A 14,678-nucleotide genomic window follows, 5' to 3' on the forward strand; every position below is an offset into this window, starting at 1 on the left:
CGCCGCCGGAGACTTCTCGACGAGCCCGAACGTGTGGAGCCTCGAGGACGACCGGCACGGTATGAACCTGTCGCTGCAGCTGCTGCCCGATCTCGGCGATGACGACGACAGGTTCGAGATCGTCCGGGGCGACATGGACCTCGGCGAGAAAAGATTATTCAGCGCGCCATTGCCGCTGCGCAGGGGAGAAGACGATGATGACGGGGCGGAGGAGGTGGTGGTTGTGTGGAGACGGAGAGAGGTCTCCGACATAGAGGACGGGAGATTGATCCCGCTCTTCCGTCTCTGTGTCGTTGACTCCATTTTGTTGTTCTTTTTGTTTCTCAGGGTTTTTGTTATAGTGCGAATGATGAGTTGAAGATCGAGAGAGAGAGAGCTGGTAGAAGAAAAAGCCTCTCTCTCTCTCTCTCTCTCTCTCTCTCTCTCTATGTAATACTACTAACGAGGCAAGAGAGGGCTTTTCTTGTGGGTTTTTTTGTTGGAACGAGAGAATGTGATTGGGACGAAGGACGATCTCTGGTTTCTTTTAGGAAAGAGAGAGAGAAGAGGATTTGGGGTTGTGGGTGGGGGAGCTGTTTGTGTGTTCCCCAACGGTCAATTGTGCAGAACAAGATGTAATGGGAGCTGCCTCTGCTTTGGTAATCTACTACTAGTACAAAACTAGCCGTTACACTTGGACTCCAGTTTTTCAAGTACTCGTCAGTAATTTACTTAATTGTATGATTATTGTGATTGGTCTTGTTCCCACCTAAACATCATCTTAACCAATCTTTTTGCAGCTTTTTTATTCAAATATGCTAGGTGCGCAACCGAATTCGAACACAAAATCAAACACAACGTGCGTGGGACCCACGTGAATCGGTATATGTGAGGAATTGTATTTGATGTTGTGTTCGGATGATTGTGTATATAAGAGTTTTGTTACAACCACACACAATCACTTACACAAGCTCACTTACATCACGTGTGAGGTCCACATACATATCACACCTTCAATATGTGTGTGGGAGTATATGCGATGTGAGTGAGTTTGTGTAAACAATTAATATACAACCACACACACTTACACAAACAACTCATATAAACTATCAATAATTCTAACACCACACCCACTCACACACCCATTCACACACCCACACTCATAATAATGGTGGGGCCTACACACACTGAATGTGTAGTGTGTGCGGGCTCCACTCTTGTTGTGAGTGTGGGTGTGTGAATGGGTGTGGTAGTAGAAGGACTCATAAACTATTCATAAACTACACACACAGTGTGTGTGCCCATTTTTATGTGACTGGGTTTGTATAGTTGTGTGTGCAAGTGTGTGTGGTTGTAGTATGATTGTTGTGTAAATTTTTGTGTGTGTGATTTTAGAATTATTATTTTGATAACAAAAATGCTAGATGCACAACTATCCGAACACAACACCAACCACAACTCCTTACATACATATGATTCCCGCGTGTTAACAACAATGCTACTCACACAACAACTTACAAAATCTCTCACATACATATGGGGTCCACACATAGTAGTGCATGTGGAGCCCATATATATGTGAGAGGTTGTGTTTGGTGTTGTATTTAGATTGTTGTGTGAGTATCATTTTTGACGTGTTAAATGTGTATGGGACTCACGTGTATGCGAAGAGTTGTGTTTGGATGGTTGTGCACTTGACATCTCTCTTTTGATAACTAGTCCGAGCAACTTCACGAACTCCTCGATTAATTTTTGAAGATAAATATTTAGAAACTTAACGGGCAGCTTATGTCTCCTTCTCCTTCTTTTTTTATTTTTTCAAATATTTGGAGATCTTTAGGGTCTAACCTACTTAATTCTTTTAATGTATCCCTTTTTCTTTTTGATCAGCCTTTTAATGTATCATAGATACAATGGTAAAATAGAAGCTACAGGCCATTCCAAAAAAAAAAAAATACTGTAGCCCAAAAAAACAATTACTATTAGGATGTTGAAAAAGATGTGTAATCGCAGTTTTTTTTTTTAATCAGAAAAAAGAGGAAGGGGCGACTAGCGTAGCAATCTTCCTTGGGCGTGACCATAGGAGCTCCTTACCTGTTGTGGATATCCGATGCGAACTATAGCTATTGTCTGAGAGAACAGGCCGTCACCACAGCACATGTGTAATCGCAGTTCCACCAGTGTGATTAGAAGCATTGTAAAATGTGTGATAAACTAAACAAAGCAAAACCGTTGATGTCATTTTCCAATTTTTATTTCTTTTATTAGGGTGGGTGGGGGTTTGAATTAAGTAGGCTCAAGATCTTTATCACACCGTGGAATCACATTAAATAGGTTTCAATTTCGGTTGTCGCACCGCAATACATATTTTTTAACATCTTAATAACCATTATTTTGGAAATTATAGTAGCTTCTATTTTATCTTGGTATCCATGGACCATGATACATTAGAAGAATCGGTTTTGTTAGTTACCATCCATTAGGCGGTATATAATTTCATATAAAGACAAAGAAGTTAGAATTGTCAAAAAAAAAGAAGAAAAAAAAGAGGTAAGTTAGAATTGTAATACACATCTCACGGATGTTAATACACATTATCAACATATTTTTCATGAATATCGAAGCATCTTTTACAAATTATACATCGTCTTTGGGGCAATGGTTAGCATTTTCCTTACATCAAAATTCGACAAATTCGAGAGGGGCAAATCCCTGCTCTACTATCAAATGCTTGTTTAAAATGTGATCTACCATCCTCATACATTCCGGGTGGTCGAAAAACTACACTTTCATTCTGGCTGTGCAAACGGTCCCCATCAAGTCATATGGAATACCTCATTTGATATCCCCAGCCGAAGCCAATCCTCACCCTTCTCCTAATAATCCATCCTAGTGATGTTTGTTGAGGGAATTGCATGGCAGCAGCTCCGCGGCACGCATCGAGGATCGGGTCGGATGCTCTGACAACCCGTATCAGTGTGTCACACGGCCGGATCATCCAGATTATATTCCAGCTTCTAAACGCTCGGCCATTCCGTAGAACAAACAACTGTCACCTGTTATCATGATTGAATTGGTGATTCTCTCATCCACACATCAATCATCATATTGAAGCTTAAAGCCTTAAACTATGGCAGCAAACATGATCATTGGATAGCACTAGCAGCATTATATAGTATTTTTTTATGACTGAATGTCTAACTTAATTTACACGCACCTTGGCTAATTCAGAGACGTGTGACCCGTTAAAGATTAGGCAAATCCTCTGGTGGCCACAAGGTTTGGAATCTTTGATCTTCAAACATTGAGGATAAACACTTGTTTTCTTTGTTATGCTCACTTGGCCAATCTCCTTGAGTTTACTTGCAGTATTACAATACATATTACAGACATATAGCGATATTAATAGGCAGGCTCTATTTGGAAAAGTTCTATTGTTTTTTATTTTCGTTTTTTGGGAAATTTTTAATGGAATTATTTGGTGTGTTGTTTTTGTTTCTTCAAATTCATTTGGAGACTATTGTCTCACGTACCTTTAAATCTGCGTTCCCAACACTACTGTTACCGATTGGTAGTTGCTCCTATTTGCTTCGATGGAAATTAGAAAGTGATCTTAGGGAAAACCATGACTATTGTCTACTGGATTGATTGTTGTAAAGCAAAAAAAGAAGAAGTAGAGAACAATCTTTTTATTTTTCTTTTTCTTTTTGTACATAATATGTAACAGAAACAAGTTTTTTCGTTTTTATGTTTCGATATTGTAGCAGAAACAAGTTTTTATAAACTGATAAACAAAAACAAAAAATTGACAACATTACCAAATAGAACCTTAGAATCCAACACGAAAAATGATGAGCAATGAACACAAATCAAAGTCCTCTCATTGGTTCTATAGGTATGGATTTCTGGGCGTTCTTCATATCTGAGCCCATCAATTCTTGCTCAGAGTAATTTTTGTTCTGTTCAAAAAAAAAAAAAGAGTAATTTTTGTTGGCCACTTTGTGATTAAGTGCGATTGTCTACAAATAAAGGGATATCAGATAGAGGGGCTTTTCAGTTGCGAAATGGTGCTTTGTAATTGAGAGTACATGTTCAAAGAAATTATGTTGTGCTATTGCTTGAAGTAAATGGTGCCATTGATTCTGAAATATTATCCTAGAACTAGGTCAGGGCTTCGTGCAAGGCACGAATATCATGCCCGTTGAAGAACATATTTTGTTGTAGGACAGTGGCTGATTCTATTTTTGATGGTGAAGGTGGAAATGCAGGAATATATGGTAGTAGATTAGTTATGAAGTTATATTATATTGGTTTAGCAGGGGAGCGTAGAGTTTAAGTAATCAAAGCTAATCATATACCGTTTCATTGCTTTCCGCAGCATCAAAGGCAACAATGCATACCTGTACATTTGGTAAAATCGTACCAGAGACTTATCAAACATAATGGCATTAAGATGAATACTGAAAATACTTGGTCAACCAAGTTTTCCAGGTCGTCCCTAAAAATGCAAACGAAAATAGAGGGTAGCTAAGAAGATGCCAGTTCTTGGTTGTTGGCTGACGTTCATAAATATCAGCACAAACACTTCCACTCGTTCTTTTAACCAATGAAATCCCAGTTGGATCACCACCCCATTCTTCCAGCACAACTAAGAAATTCCCACTTGGTTTCAGCCACGAGCGTGGAACATGGTACCTGCAATGAACAAAAACCATCACCATTGGCCTTTATAACGACAATATATCATAGCCGCATCATCCTTAATGGATTTTCGTATAGAAGTTTTATTTGTTGATCATGTTCCTTATAATCTGGAACATTCTTTATCATCTGTGGGAGGCTTCTCCACAATTACTTAGGCCTTTCTTCTTGTTAAAAGTTCCAGTATAGCTACAGCAGCCACAGTTATCATGTGCTATGTATCGAGGCCAATGGAATTGATTTGCATGCCGTCAAAGCAGCCACAGTTATCATGTGCTATGTATCGAGGCCAATGGAATTGATTTGCATGCCGTCAATAGAAGGCCACCAAGGCATTATTGAACTATTTGGAGGGTTATTACCTTGTACCATGTGAGGGTTATTAACTACTTATTTATGAAATACGCGTCCCGATTTCTCCATATCAGGCTTTATGATATCTCACTATTGTTGGCTTTGCCGATCTATCTTGAGGTTGGGTTTGAAGGTCAGATTTGTCGAGGAATTCGTGGAGGGAAAGCAAAAACTGGGGGTTGTCTTCATTGTACAGGAAAAAGAAAATGAAGTAGAGTCCGTTGTCTTCTTTTCCTGTCACAAATCATTCCACAAATCCAAGATCCAGAAACACATAAGAGATTTTGTAACTTCCATAATTGCTTATGCAGTCTAGCAAAAGAAAGGTGGAGCAGAAAAATATCATGAAAAGTGAAAACAAACCTTGTAGGACCACATTTGATTTGTTAAGTCTCTTTTTCTCTCATTGTGACCCTCCAATGTAACCGGACCAAGAACCGTAGTATTCCATGTAGCATAATGCACACCAACATTATGAAAATGAATGGTATGATAATGAGTCCAATACCATGATTGCCATCCAAAGAACACGAACTTTTGTTAGAAAGCGAGAACCAATCGGAAGACCAACAACAACGCTTAACAAAGAAATCTTGTTAATTCCAGCTCTCAACTTCACATTGTTGCTAAATGTCAGTTTTGGATTCTCTAGTGCCCTGTAAGAGGTTCTTAAATCAGGATAAAAAGTAAAGCTTATTCTATGGAAGTGCTTTTTTTTCCATTATGTGAGGAAATGCCAAAGAAGTGACCAGCTGACATTACCGTGAGAACAGGGAGAACACTGAGTCTCTGATGGACCAGCGAGGCAGATCATATTGCGTATTCTGAAAGGTGATTTTTGCGGCAGAATTGGTGTCATAGTTTGCAAGGAATGCAGCACAGGAAGCCTTTCACCGGAACACATGAACCTAGAAATAACAAACAATTCGAGATAATGCTAGGTATGTCAAAAGAGTGATGAGTACATTTCTGTTAATGGGCATAGATACATTGAATGATTGAATCTACCTCCAGATTTTTTACAGGCCAAGTCATCGCGGAATACACGGAAACTAAAGTTGGTTCACTTAGCTTGATTGCTTTATGCAAACCTCTCAAATGTCCCCACTCTGGTTCCCTTGGTAATCCTTCAATATAATCAATTTTTCGCCATCGCAAATGCCAAGATCATTAGAGTTTGCACCAGAAATGAAGAGACCAGCTGCTGTCTGGCCAAAATTTGTTCCTCAACTAAAAATCGTGTAGTAATCAATAAATACACACAAACACATTGAATAAGAATATACTTGATCGAAACCATCTTGGTCAAAAAAGGAGTTCTAAAGTTTTATGTTCTTCACTGAATGGGAAGTGAGAAATTTCAACAGAGTACATGGGAAATCCTACCCAACGCAGTATTACAACAAAGATGGAAATTTGTATCACCTGATGGAGGAACTCTTTTTTCCCCTTTGCAGTATTTCGTCAAACACGTTCGATGCACCTATTATGTATTGGTCTCAATAGTCCAAATGAAATCTCTTTGTAACCGATCAGAATAGGTTTATACCAAAATGAATATGGAGTTTTTAAATTATACTTATGTTTCTTAGTTCTGTTGGAAACACTTGACATTAAAAATTCTATGAAAAATTCGGTTCTATTATGATTCACTACCATAACCTCATTCATCTATGAGTAAGGTCTTAAAAATACCTCGACAGTGTTCATGGACAGCTTGGTTGTGGAACTTCTATGGATATATAGTGGGCTCTTTGATCGCGCATAGCCATCGAAAAATACCTCGACATTGTTCATGCACGTTGAATGGACCTAAGCTGGACAAAGCATGTGCAAAGAGTTACTCAATATATATGTTGCTTCATAGTGCTAAATTTTCATTGTTTTATATTACTAACAAGGAAGATTTCATGGTAATCATTGAGTAAGGACTGAAAGGGGATCAGGAAATTTGTTGCCTCGACCAGTTTGCAAGTAAAAGAGTGCTGGTTGGTGAGAGGTGATGGATTGATTTTTTATTTGAGACAAACGCACAAATGGAGCACGGAAGATAATCAACAAAGTTGCACTGTACTTAGAAAGTATTGTAACAGGAACATAATTTACTAAGTTGCACTCTAGTTTTCAGCCTGAGCAAAGAGACAGGCAGAAATTAACACATGAACAGATGTATATGGAAGCAGTAAGTAGCATGATCTGGATAATGCATAAATATAGCATGTAAAAGGATATAGCACGCAAAAGGGCAGGGAAAGACGGATTATATTCACAAAAAGTTGGCAAAAAGTTTGGAGCTGAAGTCTAGACAAAGGTTGAGCGATTAGCATAATTGTACAAACTGGATCGAATCCGAGTCGTTGGATGGCGGCCCGGACGCCGTTGGTGTTGCTGGTGGGGGCGGCACTAACGTCCACGGGGTGGATGGATGTAAGGTGTGACGGAGGGAGGAAGAGAAGAGGACAGCGAGAGAAGAGAAGAGTGGGAAATGGAGATGAAACATCGGTGGGAGATGGAGATGAACGTGGTTAAATGGGAGAGATGAACGTGGGAGATGATGGAGATGAGATGAGATGCAGATGAAGATGATGGAGATCAGATGAGATGTAGTGGATAAATATCTTAACCGTGGTTAAAAGGGGTGGGGTAAAGGTTTGTTTTTCCCGAAACCAGTGACCGGTTGTGTGAGTTCCCAACTTTTTTTTGTTATGCCTTAGTTATACATATAATAGTTTTGATTATGCTTTTAGTTGTTAAGTCATGCCAATGTTTACGGTGTCTCCAAAACAGAGGGAGACACTGAAGCGCTATCCTAAAAACAAACTGGGCCTTGAAAATCTCATCAAACTACACATGGGTTTTCAAGAATCAATTCAAACAAACACAATCAACACATTATATACAATCAGATACATCACATTATGTAAGGGAATCAATCAAGAACAGATCAAGAGAACTGATCAACATCTGCATAAGTGAACATGACATATACCAAGAACACAAAATCACGCGCGTTAATTTTCAAGAATCAATTCAAAAGGCAAACATACTCAACACATTATATACCATTCAATGCACCAAGAACAGAGCCAGTAAACGGTATATTATGCCTTGGATGGTTAGTTATTTCCCTTAGCTAAATGCCAGTAAACTTAACATTAAATAGTTGGATTTCCCTTTACCTGTTTAAAAAAAATCACCCATATCATCTTGATTCGATCGCTTGACATTTTGCTTCGTTGTACAAGTATTAAAACTTTTCAAACTTTGGGTTTCATGGGTCCTAAAATCGAACTCATATCAAGGCTTTTGTAAATGCAAACACCAAAGGCCAATACAATGACCGTGTATTACCAAAGGCCTTCGCATCCCATTCTCCTGCACATATCGCCAGTAATTACTTTACCAAACCACCAATTTCTTACATTACCAAACCACAGTTTGCGCCACATTATAGCAACTAATTACTTTATCTCCGCACCCACATTCGCCATTCCAACCAAACAAACTGAAACCTACCAACCAAGATTCATATTGTACACTAAAGGCATCACAAATTAAAATTAATAAATAATATTAGCACTTCAAAAATTAATGCAAACACTTCAAAACCAATGTAATTCCAAAATCACTTTCCTTAGTATCTCAATCAATTTTTAAAGTGCTAATATTATTTTCCTTGAAATTAGGGCTAATTCTTTAAATGCTCAACCACTGTCGGAAAAAAATAATTTCACAAACAAACTGAGGCCCCGTTTCAGAACACCTTTTTAAAAAATAAGTACTTATTTCATATTTTCAAACTCAAAAATAATGTAAATGAAAAATAATTTTTCAATTTTTTTTTGCACCGTATTAAAGATTTCAATGAGATCTATCAAACAAGATCCATAGTGATCAAAAAATTATTTGCGTAAGCACGTGATTTTTGAGCTTGAAATTGCCTTCTTAAAAAATAAGTATTTATTTATCATTCCGAAACGGGACCTGAACACAAGAGGCAAGGAAAAACAGAGGAACTATCTTTTCCCCCAAAACCCACAGCACGGACACCAGACCACACCCACATGCCCAAACAAAATCCCACCCAACCAACCACAACTTCAACGCAACGCAAACAGCCAAAGCACCCCAAAAAACCCCCGCAACCCAATCCGCCAAAACCACAAACCACAAAACGCAAGCACGAAAGATGGGAAAACAATAAAACTAGGAAAAATAATAGCGAAAACAATCACCCACAAGAGGAGAAAAAATAACAGCCAAAACAAATACCTAAGAGCGGAAGCAACAACGGAGAAACTGGAAATCGCCCAACAATTCCTCCCTTTCTCTCGCCCAAGAACTCCTCGCTCTCTCTGTCTCCCTTAACAGATGCCTCCACCTGTACCTAACAGACCAAAGGGGTGGTGGGCGTTGCCGTGGTGGGGAACGACGTGGAGTAATGGTATTCACCTGTTGGGAAACTGAATCCCCAAAACTTAGTAATAACGCGTACAGATTAGACAACAAAAATTGTAAAATCCTACAATGTGGAATTAGGGTTCTACCTCAACTCCCTGCGACAGAACGCTGGTTGAACTTGTTATAGCACGTCTTGCTATAAACCACAAATACTGCTCGATCGTACCTTACGATCATCTATCGTATTCCCTGCACATCTAGAACACGAACCAAGTGTGGACTCTTTCGTGATCTATTTGCTCTCTCTAAGTCAGCCTCTATTTAGTGAATAATAGAAAAACATCCATCTGACCTAGAGAGCATAACGTATATATATAGGGCTACGATAAGGACCTAAGGCGTAATAAGTCTGGGCTCCCATTGTTAATAAGAAAATCTAATCCCACAAGGATTCTATTTCTTATTTCACTAATTATAATTTACCCCATTACAGAATTATAATTGCACTCATGTCCTTGTCTTAATTATATTACGAGTTTCATGATATTAAATACTTATTAATCTCCCCACGTTAAGATTACAGATACCCGTTGATTAAAATAAATTACTAACAATTTTTCACTTAATCAACATCTTATCTTGAGACTATCCGCTTAACTTATTCGATATGTCGGATACAAATATCCACCTGCAGGGTTTGACATAATTGAAACTTATAAGCTTACTTAAGGGGTATCATCAATCCCTATTAGGACGTGGATTTCATCAATAATTAATAGTTGTCATATACATAAGGTTGCTACCCAACTCACCGAGACTATTGACCGTATAAAGATCTCCCTCTTTAATGAATCAAAGTCAACAACATTAAATATACACCTCTAATAATTATTTTTGGATTAAGAGCATAAGCATTCATAATAACCATGAGGTTCCAATTGTCTTATAAAGTTAGTATAAAGACAATTACCTCAATGCGGTTCCATTCAATACACATAAAGTGTACTAGTACAATGAATTAGGATTAGACCGTTCCCTGTAGTCAAGACAGACCTACTAAACATTGTACTACAGTCCTACCGATGGTGTGTCCAGTTCCATCTAAGACTGTGAACTATATCTTATATTTCACAAGAACCGATGATCTGATCTTCTGTGTGTAAGCTGAACTTTACACACCGGATCATCTACTTTGTAAAATAAAAGACACACATGCACAACATACAATAATATTATGCAAATATTGCTCATAAAAGATTCTCATCAAAAAGGAATAAAACTAATTAATACATAAAAATGTTAATCCATCATATAAAATCATAATTTTTACATAACCTCCCAACAAACTCCCACTCAGACTCAAAATCATGCTACCACACATCTCACTCACATTCCCTCTATGTAACTATCAAAAGTCTTAGCCTGTAGGCTGTACGTAAAAAGACCTGCTAGGTTATTTACTGATGCAATCTTGGACACAACTACATCACCTCGCTGAACGATCTATCGAATCAGGTGATACTTACCCTCAAAGTGTTTTCCTTTTTATGAGTCAATGGCTCTTTAGAGTTAGCAATTCTACCACTATTGTCACAATAGATGTAATAGCTAATTGCACTAAAGGAATCACTTCTAGATTCATCAAGAAGTTTCTAAGCCAAGCGGCCTCTTTGGCTGCTTAAGAAGCTACCACATACTCGGTCTCCATGGTGGAATCAATCAATACACGATTGCTTGATACTCCTCCAACTTATGGCTCTACCTCCTAGGCAAACACAGATCTCGAGGTATACTTCTCAAATCCTTATCTGACATAAAATCCGAGTCTGTATACCCATAAGGTACCAGACTCTCTGATTGGAACACAAATATATGATCTCTAGTTCTTTTCAGATATTTGAGTATATGTTTCACTGCAGTCCAATGCTCTTGCCCTAGATTAGATTGAAATTTACTAACTATGCCAACGACAAAGCAAATATCAGGTCTAGTACACATCATAGCATACATGAGGCTTTCTACTACCAAGGCATAAAGAACTGCCTTCATCTTCTCTATCTCCTCAGGTGCTTACGACACTGATCCTTGGATAGATTGATTCCATGTCTAAAAAGAGAGGATCCCTTTCTTGGCATCCTGCATGCTAAAACGAGCAAGGATCTCATCGATATAAGTAGCTTATGATAAGCCCAACATCCTATACTTGCGATCTCACACAAGTTTAATCCCAATGATGTGACCGGCTTCTCTCAAGTCTTTCATAGCGAACTGGCTAGATAGTCACACTTTTACTGAAGACAACATTCCCACATCGTTTTCAATTAGCAGAATATCATCTACATATAGTACCATGAATACCACCACTTTTTTGTTGCGCTTCTTGTACACACATGACTCATCCGGACATTGATCAAAACCAAAAAAAACTTGATTGCTTGATCAAAACGGATGCTCCAAGATCTAGATGCTTGTTTGAGTCCATGAATTGACTCCTTAAGCTTGCATAACATGTGCTCTTGACCATTTGCTATGAATCCATCTGGTTCCATTATGTGGACGTAGATTTCATAGCCTCTTTACCTTTTAGTTCCTCATTGTAGTTGCAGGGTTTAGCTTGTTGTTCTTTAGGGATCATATCATAAGATTCTCCCAAGAGCGTATACCGATTAGGTAGGACAACAACCCTCCCACTACGATGAGGTACCGGTGTGTTAATAACTCTTTCTTGCAGTGTAACCTCCTATACTATTGGTGTTGAAGAAGTCTTTATCGGTCCCTCTCCTCTCAATTTTTTTAGCACAATCTTGCTTCTGAGCTTATGTTCTATTACATAGTCATCTTCTAAGAATCGGGCATTATGGCTAACAATGACCTTCTTATCCGTAGGACTATAAAACAGTCCACCTTTCGTTCCTCTAGGGTACCCCAGCAAATAAATAAACTTCTGTCCTCGATTCCAATTTATCTGCGTTCCCATTCAACACATGTGTTGGACTTCCCCAAACCCGAACATGCTGCAGACTAGGTTTACGCCTAGTCCATAGTTCTGTGGGTGTAGATGGTACTGACTTAGATGATACCAAGTTAAGAATATACGTTGCTGTTTCTAGTGCATGTCCCCAAAACGAAAATTGGTAAATCTGAATAACTCATCATTGATCTCACCATATCTATAAGAGTTATATTCCTTTTTTCTGCTAAACTATTTTGACGTGGATACCTTGTGCTGATAACTGGGATGTAATCCCTTCAGCTAACAAGTACTCTCTAAACTCTCCCAAGAGGTATTCACCACCACGATTAGATCGCAGTGTCTTAAGACATTTACTCAGATGCTTCTCCGTTTCCGCTCTATACTCCCTGAATTTCTCAAAGCATTCGGACTTACGGTGCATCAAATAAATGTATCCAAACATTGAGTAATTATCAATCAAAGTGATGAAATACTCAAAACCACCTCTTGCTTGAACATTCATGGGTCCACACAAATCAGAATGAACCAATTTCAACGGCTCTTTGGCTCTTTAACCTTTTGCTGAGCCTCTTGGTCATCTTACCTTCTAAACAGGATTCACAGATTAGAAGTTCCTCAACTTCCAATGAACCTAAAGGTCCATCCCTGACCAGTCTAGAAATTGTATTCAGATTAATATGACCAAGGCGTAAGTGCCAAAGATACATTTGGTTCGATTTAGAAGGCTCATTTCTCTTACATGACATATTATTAGTGTTATTCAATTCATGCAGTTGCACTGTAGGAAATATAGGATTAATAAAGTAGAGATTATCCACCAATGAACCAGAATAGATAAAACATTTATTTAACTTAATAATCATAAAGTTACTAAAATAAACCAAATATCCATCGATCTTTAATCAACTTAGAAATTGTAACCAAGTTTCTTCTAAGTGTGAGAACATAAAGACGATTTCTCAAAATTAAACTCCTATTGTTATTAAAATTTTAAAAAATATTTCCTACTACAACTGCTGCCACTCTCGTAGCATTACCCATGTGCAGATAAATCTCTCTATCACCTAGTTTTCTGGTTTCCTAGAACTCACGCAACAAATTGCAAACATGATTAGTGGCTCCTGTATCTACACACCAGGTACTGGTAGATAACACCACTAAACATGATTCAACGATTAGCGAAAAGATCTATCTTGATTATTCACTTTATTGAGATAGAATAGACATTTCTTCTTCCAGTGTTCTTGCTGCTTGCAGTGAAAACACTTGCCCGCAGGCTTTTTCACTCTACCTTGAGGCGCATAAACTGCCTCCACAACCGTTTTTCTGAGACTTGTTCAGCTTTTTATTGCCTTCTAGTTTAGAAGTAAAAACCTTCTCTGCCACTAACACTGATGGTGGTTTCTTAACAACCAAAAGACCCTCAGTTGCTTGGAGTTCCTTAAGAAGTTTCGCCAAAGATAAATGCATTTTGTTCATATAATAGTTCAGGCGAAATTACTTAAAACTCTCAGACTGCAGTGAGTTGAGAACGAAATCGATCTGGGTTTCCCCATCAATTTTAGCTCCAAGGATCTCTAGTTCATTAAGAAGAGCTATCATCTTCAGAACATGATCCCTAATCGGGGTCCATTCAACATGGGTGATACTCACCAATTTTTATAAAATTTTGCTTCCTGTTCTGTGGCATTCTCATTAGGTCTAGGAGGGCACACCTTCGACAACATAAAATTGTGCCCCTCAGCAGTTAACACAATATCCAAGTTTCTTTTTCAATCAATATAATTCGATCTAGTAAATTTATTTTCTTTGAGAATAATGACAAGTGGATTGAAAAAGCCTATTTTGAATCTGAGAATCACATAACAACAATTATGAATGGCAGTAAAAACTTGAATTTCGTTTTAATATTGGTTCCCTCAACCACATGTTAAAAGAAAAGCATTGGCAACCCTACACACCATGAAGAGTATGCCTCGATGGGAAGGTCGTCTACTCTTCATCATTCGTGTAGATAGGCACAACCTTTTAATTTTACTACCAAGCAAACACTATACCGTGCCAAGCAAAATTAAATAGCCAATATAGCTTCGGTCCTATAAATAATAATAGTGACTCAGATGGTGAGGATACTATTATTTATAGCTAAGTGCATACCATTACCTAGCCCCATGACCCATTGTTTCATTATGAATTACCTCAAATGGTGAAATAATTCACACAACAATTATCATAGACCTATCCTTTAAGGAAGTCTGTATCGATGAGG

At 38.2% G+C, this 14,678-nt stretch overlaps 1 protein-coding gene and 1 long non-coding RNA gene across 7 annotated transcripts in view; both read right to left on the reverse strand.

The window, feature by feature from the left end:
• The window catches only part of LOC131320415 (protein FIZZY-RELATED 3), a 3,769-nt gene extending 3,145 nt beyond the window's left edge, over positions 1 to 624 (reverse strand). Inside the window, exon 1 of the mRNA XM_058351116.1 lies at positions 1 to 624. This exon is cut by the window's left edge and continues 297 nt beyond it. Within this exon, the coding sequence (XP_058207099.1) occupies positions 1 to 303 (303 nt within the window). The 5' untranslated portion in view covers positions 304 to 624.
• A 3,776-nt stretch (positions 625 to 4,400) lies between these two features.
• Positions 4,401 to 6,831, reverse strand: LOC131320417 (uncharacterized). 6 transcript variants are annotated; one of them, XR_009198229.1, is made up of 5 exons: positions 6,614 to 6,830; positions 6,460 to 6,554; positions 6,043 to 6,238; positions 5,806 to 5,942; positions 4,942 to 5,690 (listed from the first exon to the last, which is right to left on the reverse strand). It is a non-coding gene; the product is annotated as an uncharacterized LOC131320417 (long non-coding RNA). The 6 variants fall into 6 exon arrangements; XR_009198227.1 differs by having other exon boundaries at positions 6,043 to 6,264; XR_009198228.1 differs by adding an exon at positions 4,401 to 4,674 and having other exon boundaries at positions 5,398 to 5,690; positions 6,043 to 6,830.
• Between the last annotated feature and the right edge of the window lie 7,847 nt (positions 6,832 to 14,678).

Source organism: Rhododendron vialii, chromosome 3a, assembly GCF_030253575.1.
Source record: "Rhododendron vialii isolate Sample 1 chromosome 3a, ASM3025357v1".
Classification (NCBI taxonomy): Eukaryota; Viridiplantae; Streptophyta; class Magnoliopsida; order Ericales; family Ericaceae; genus Rhododendron; species Rhododendron vialii.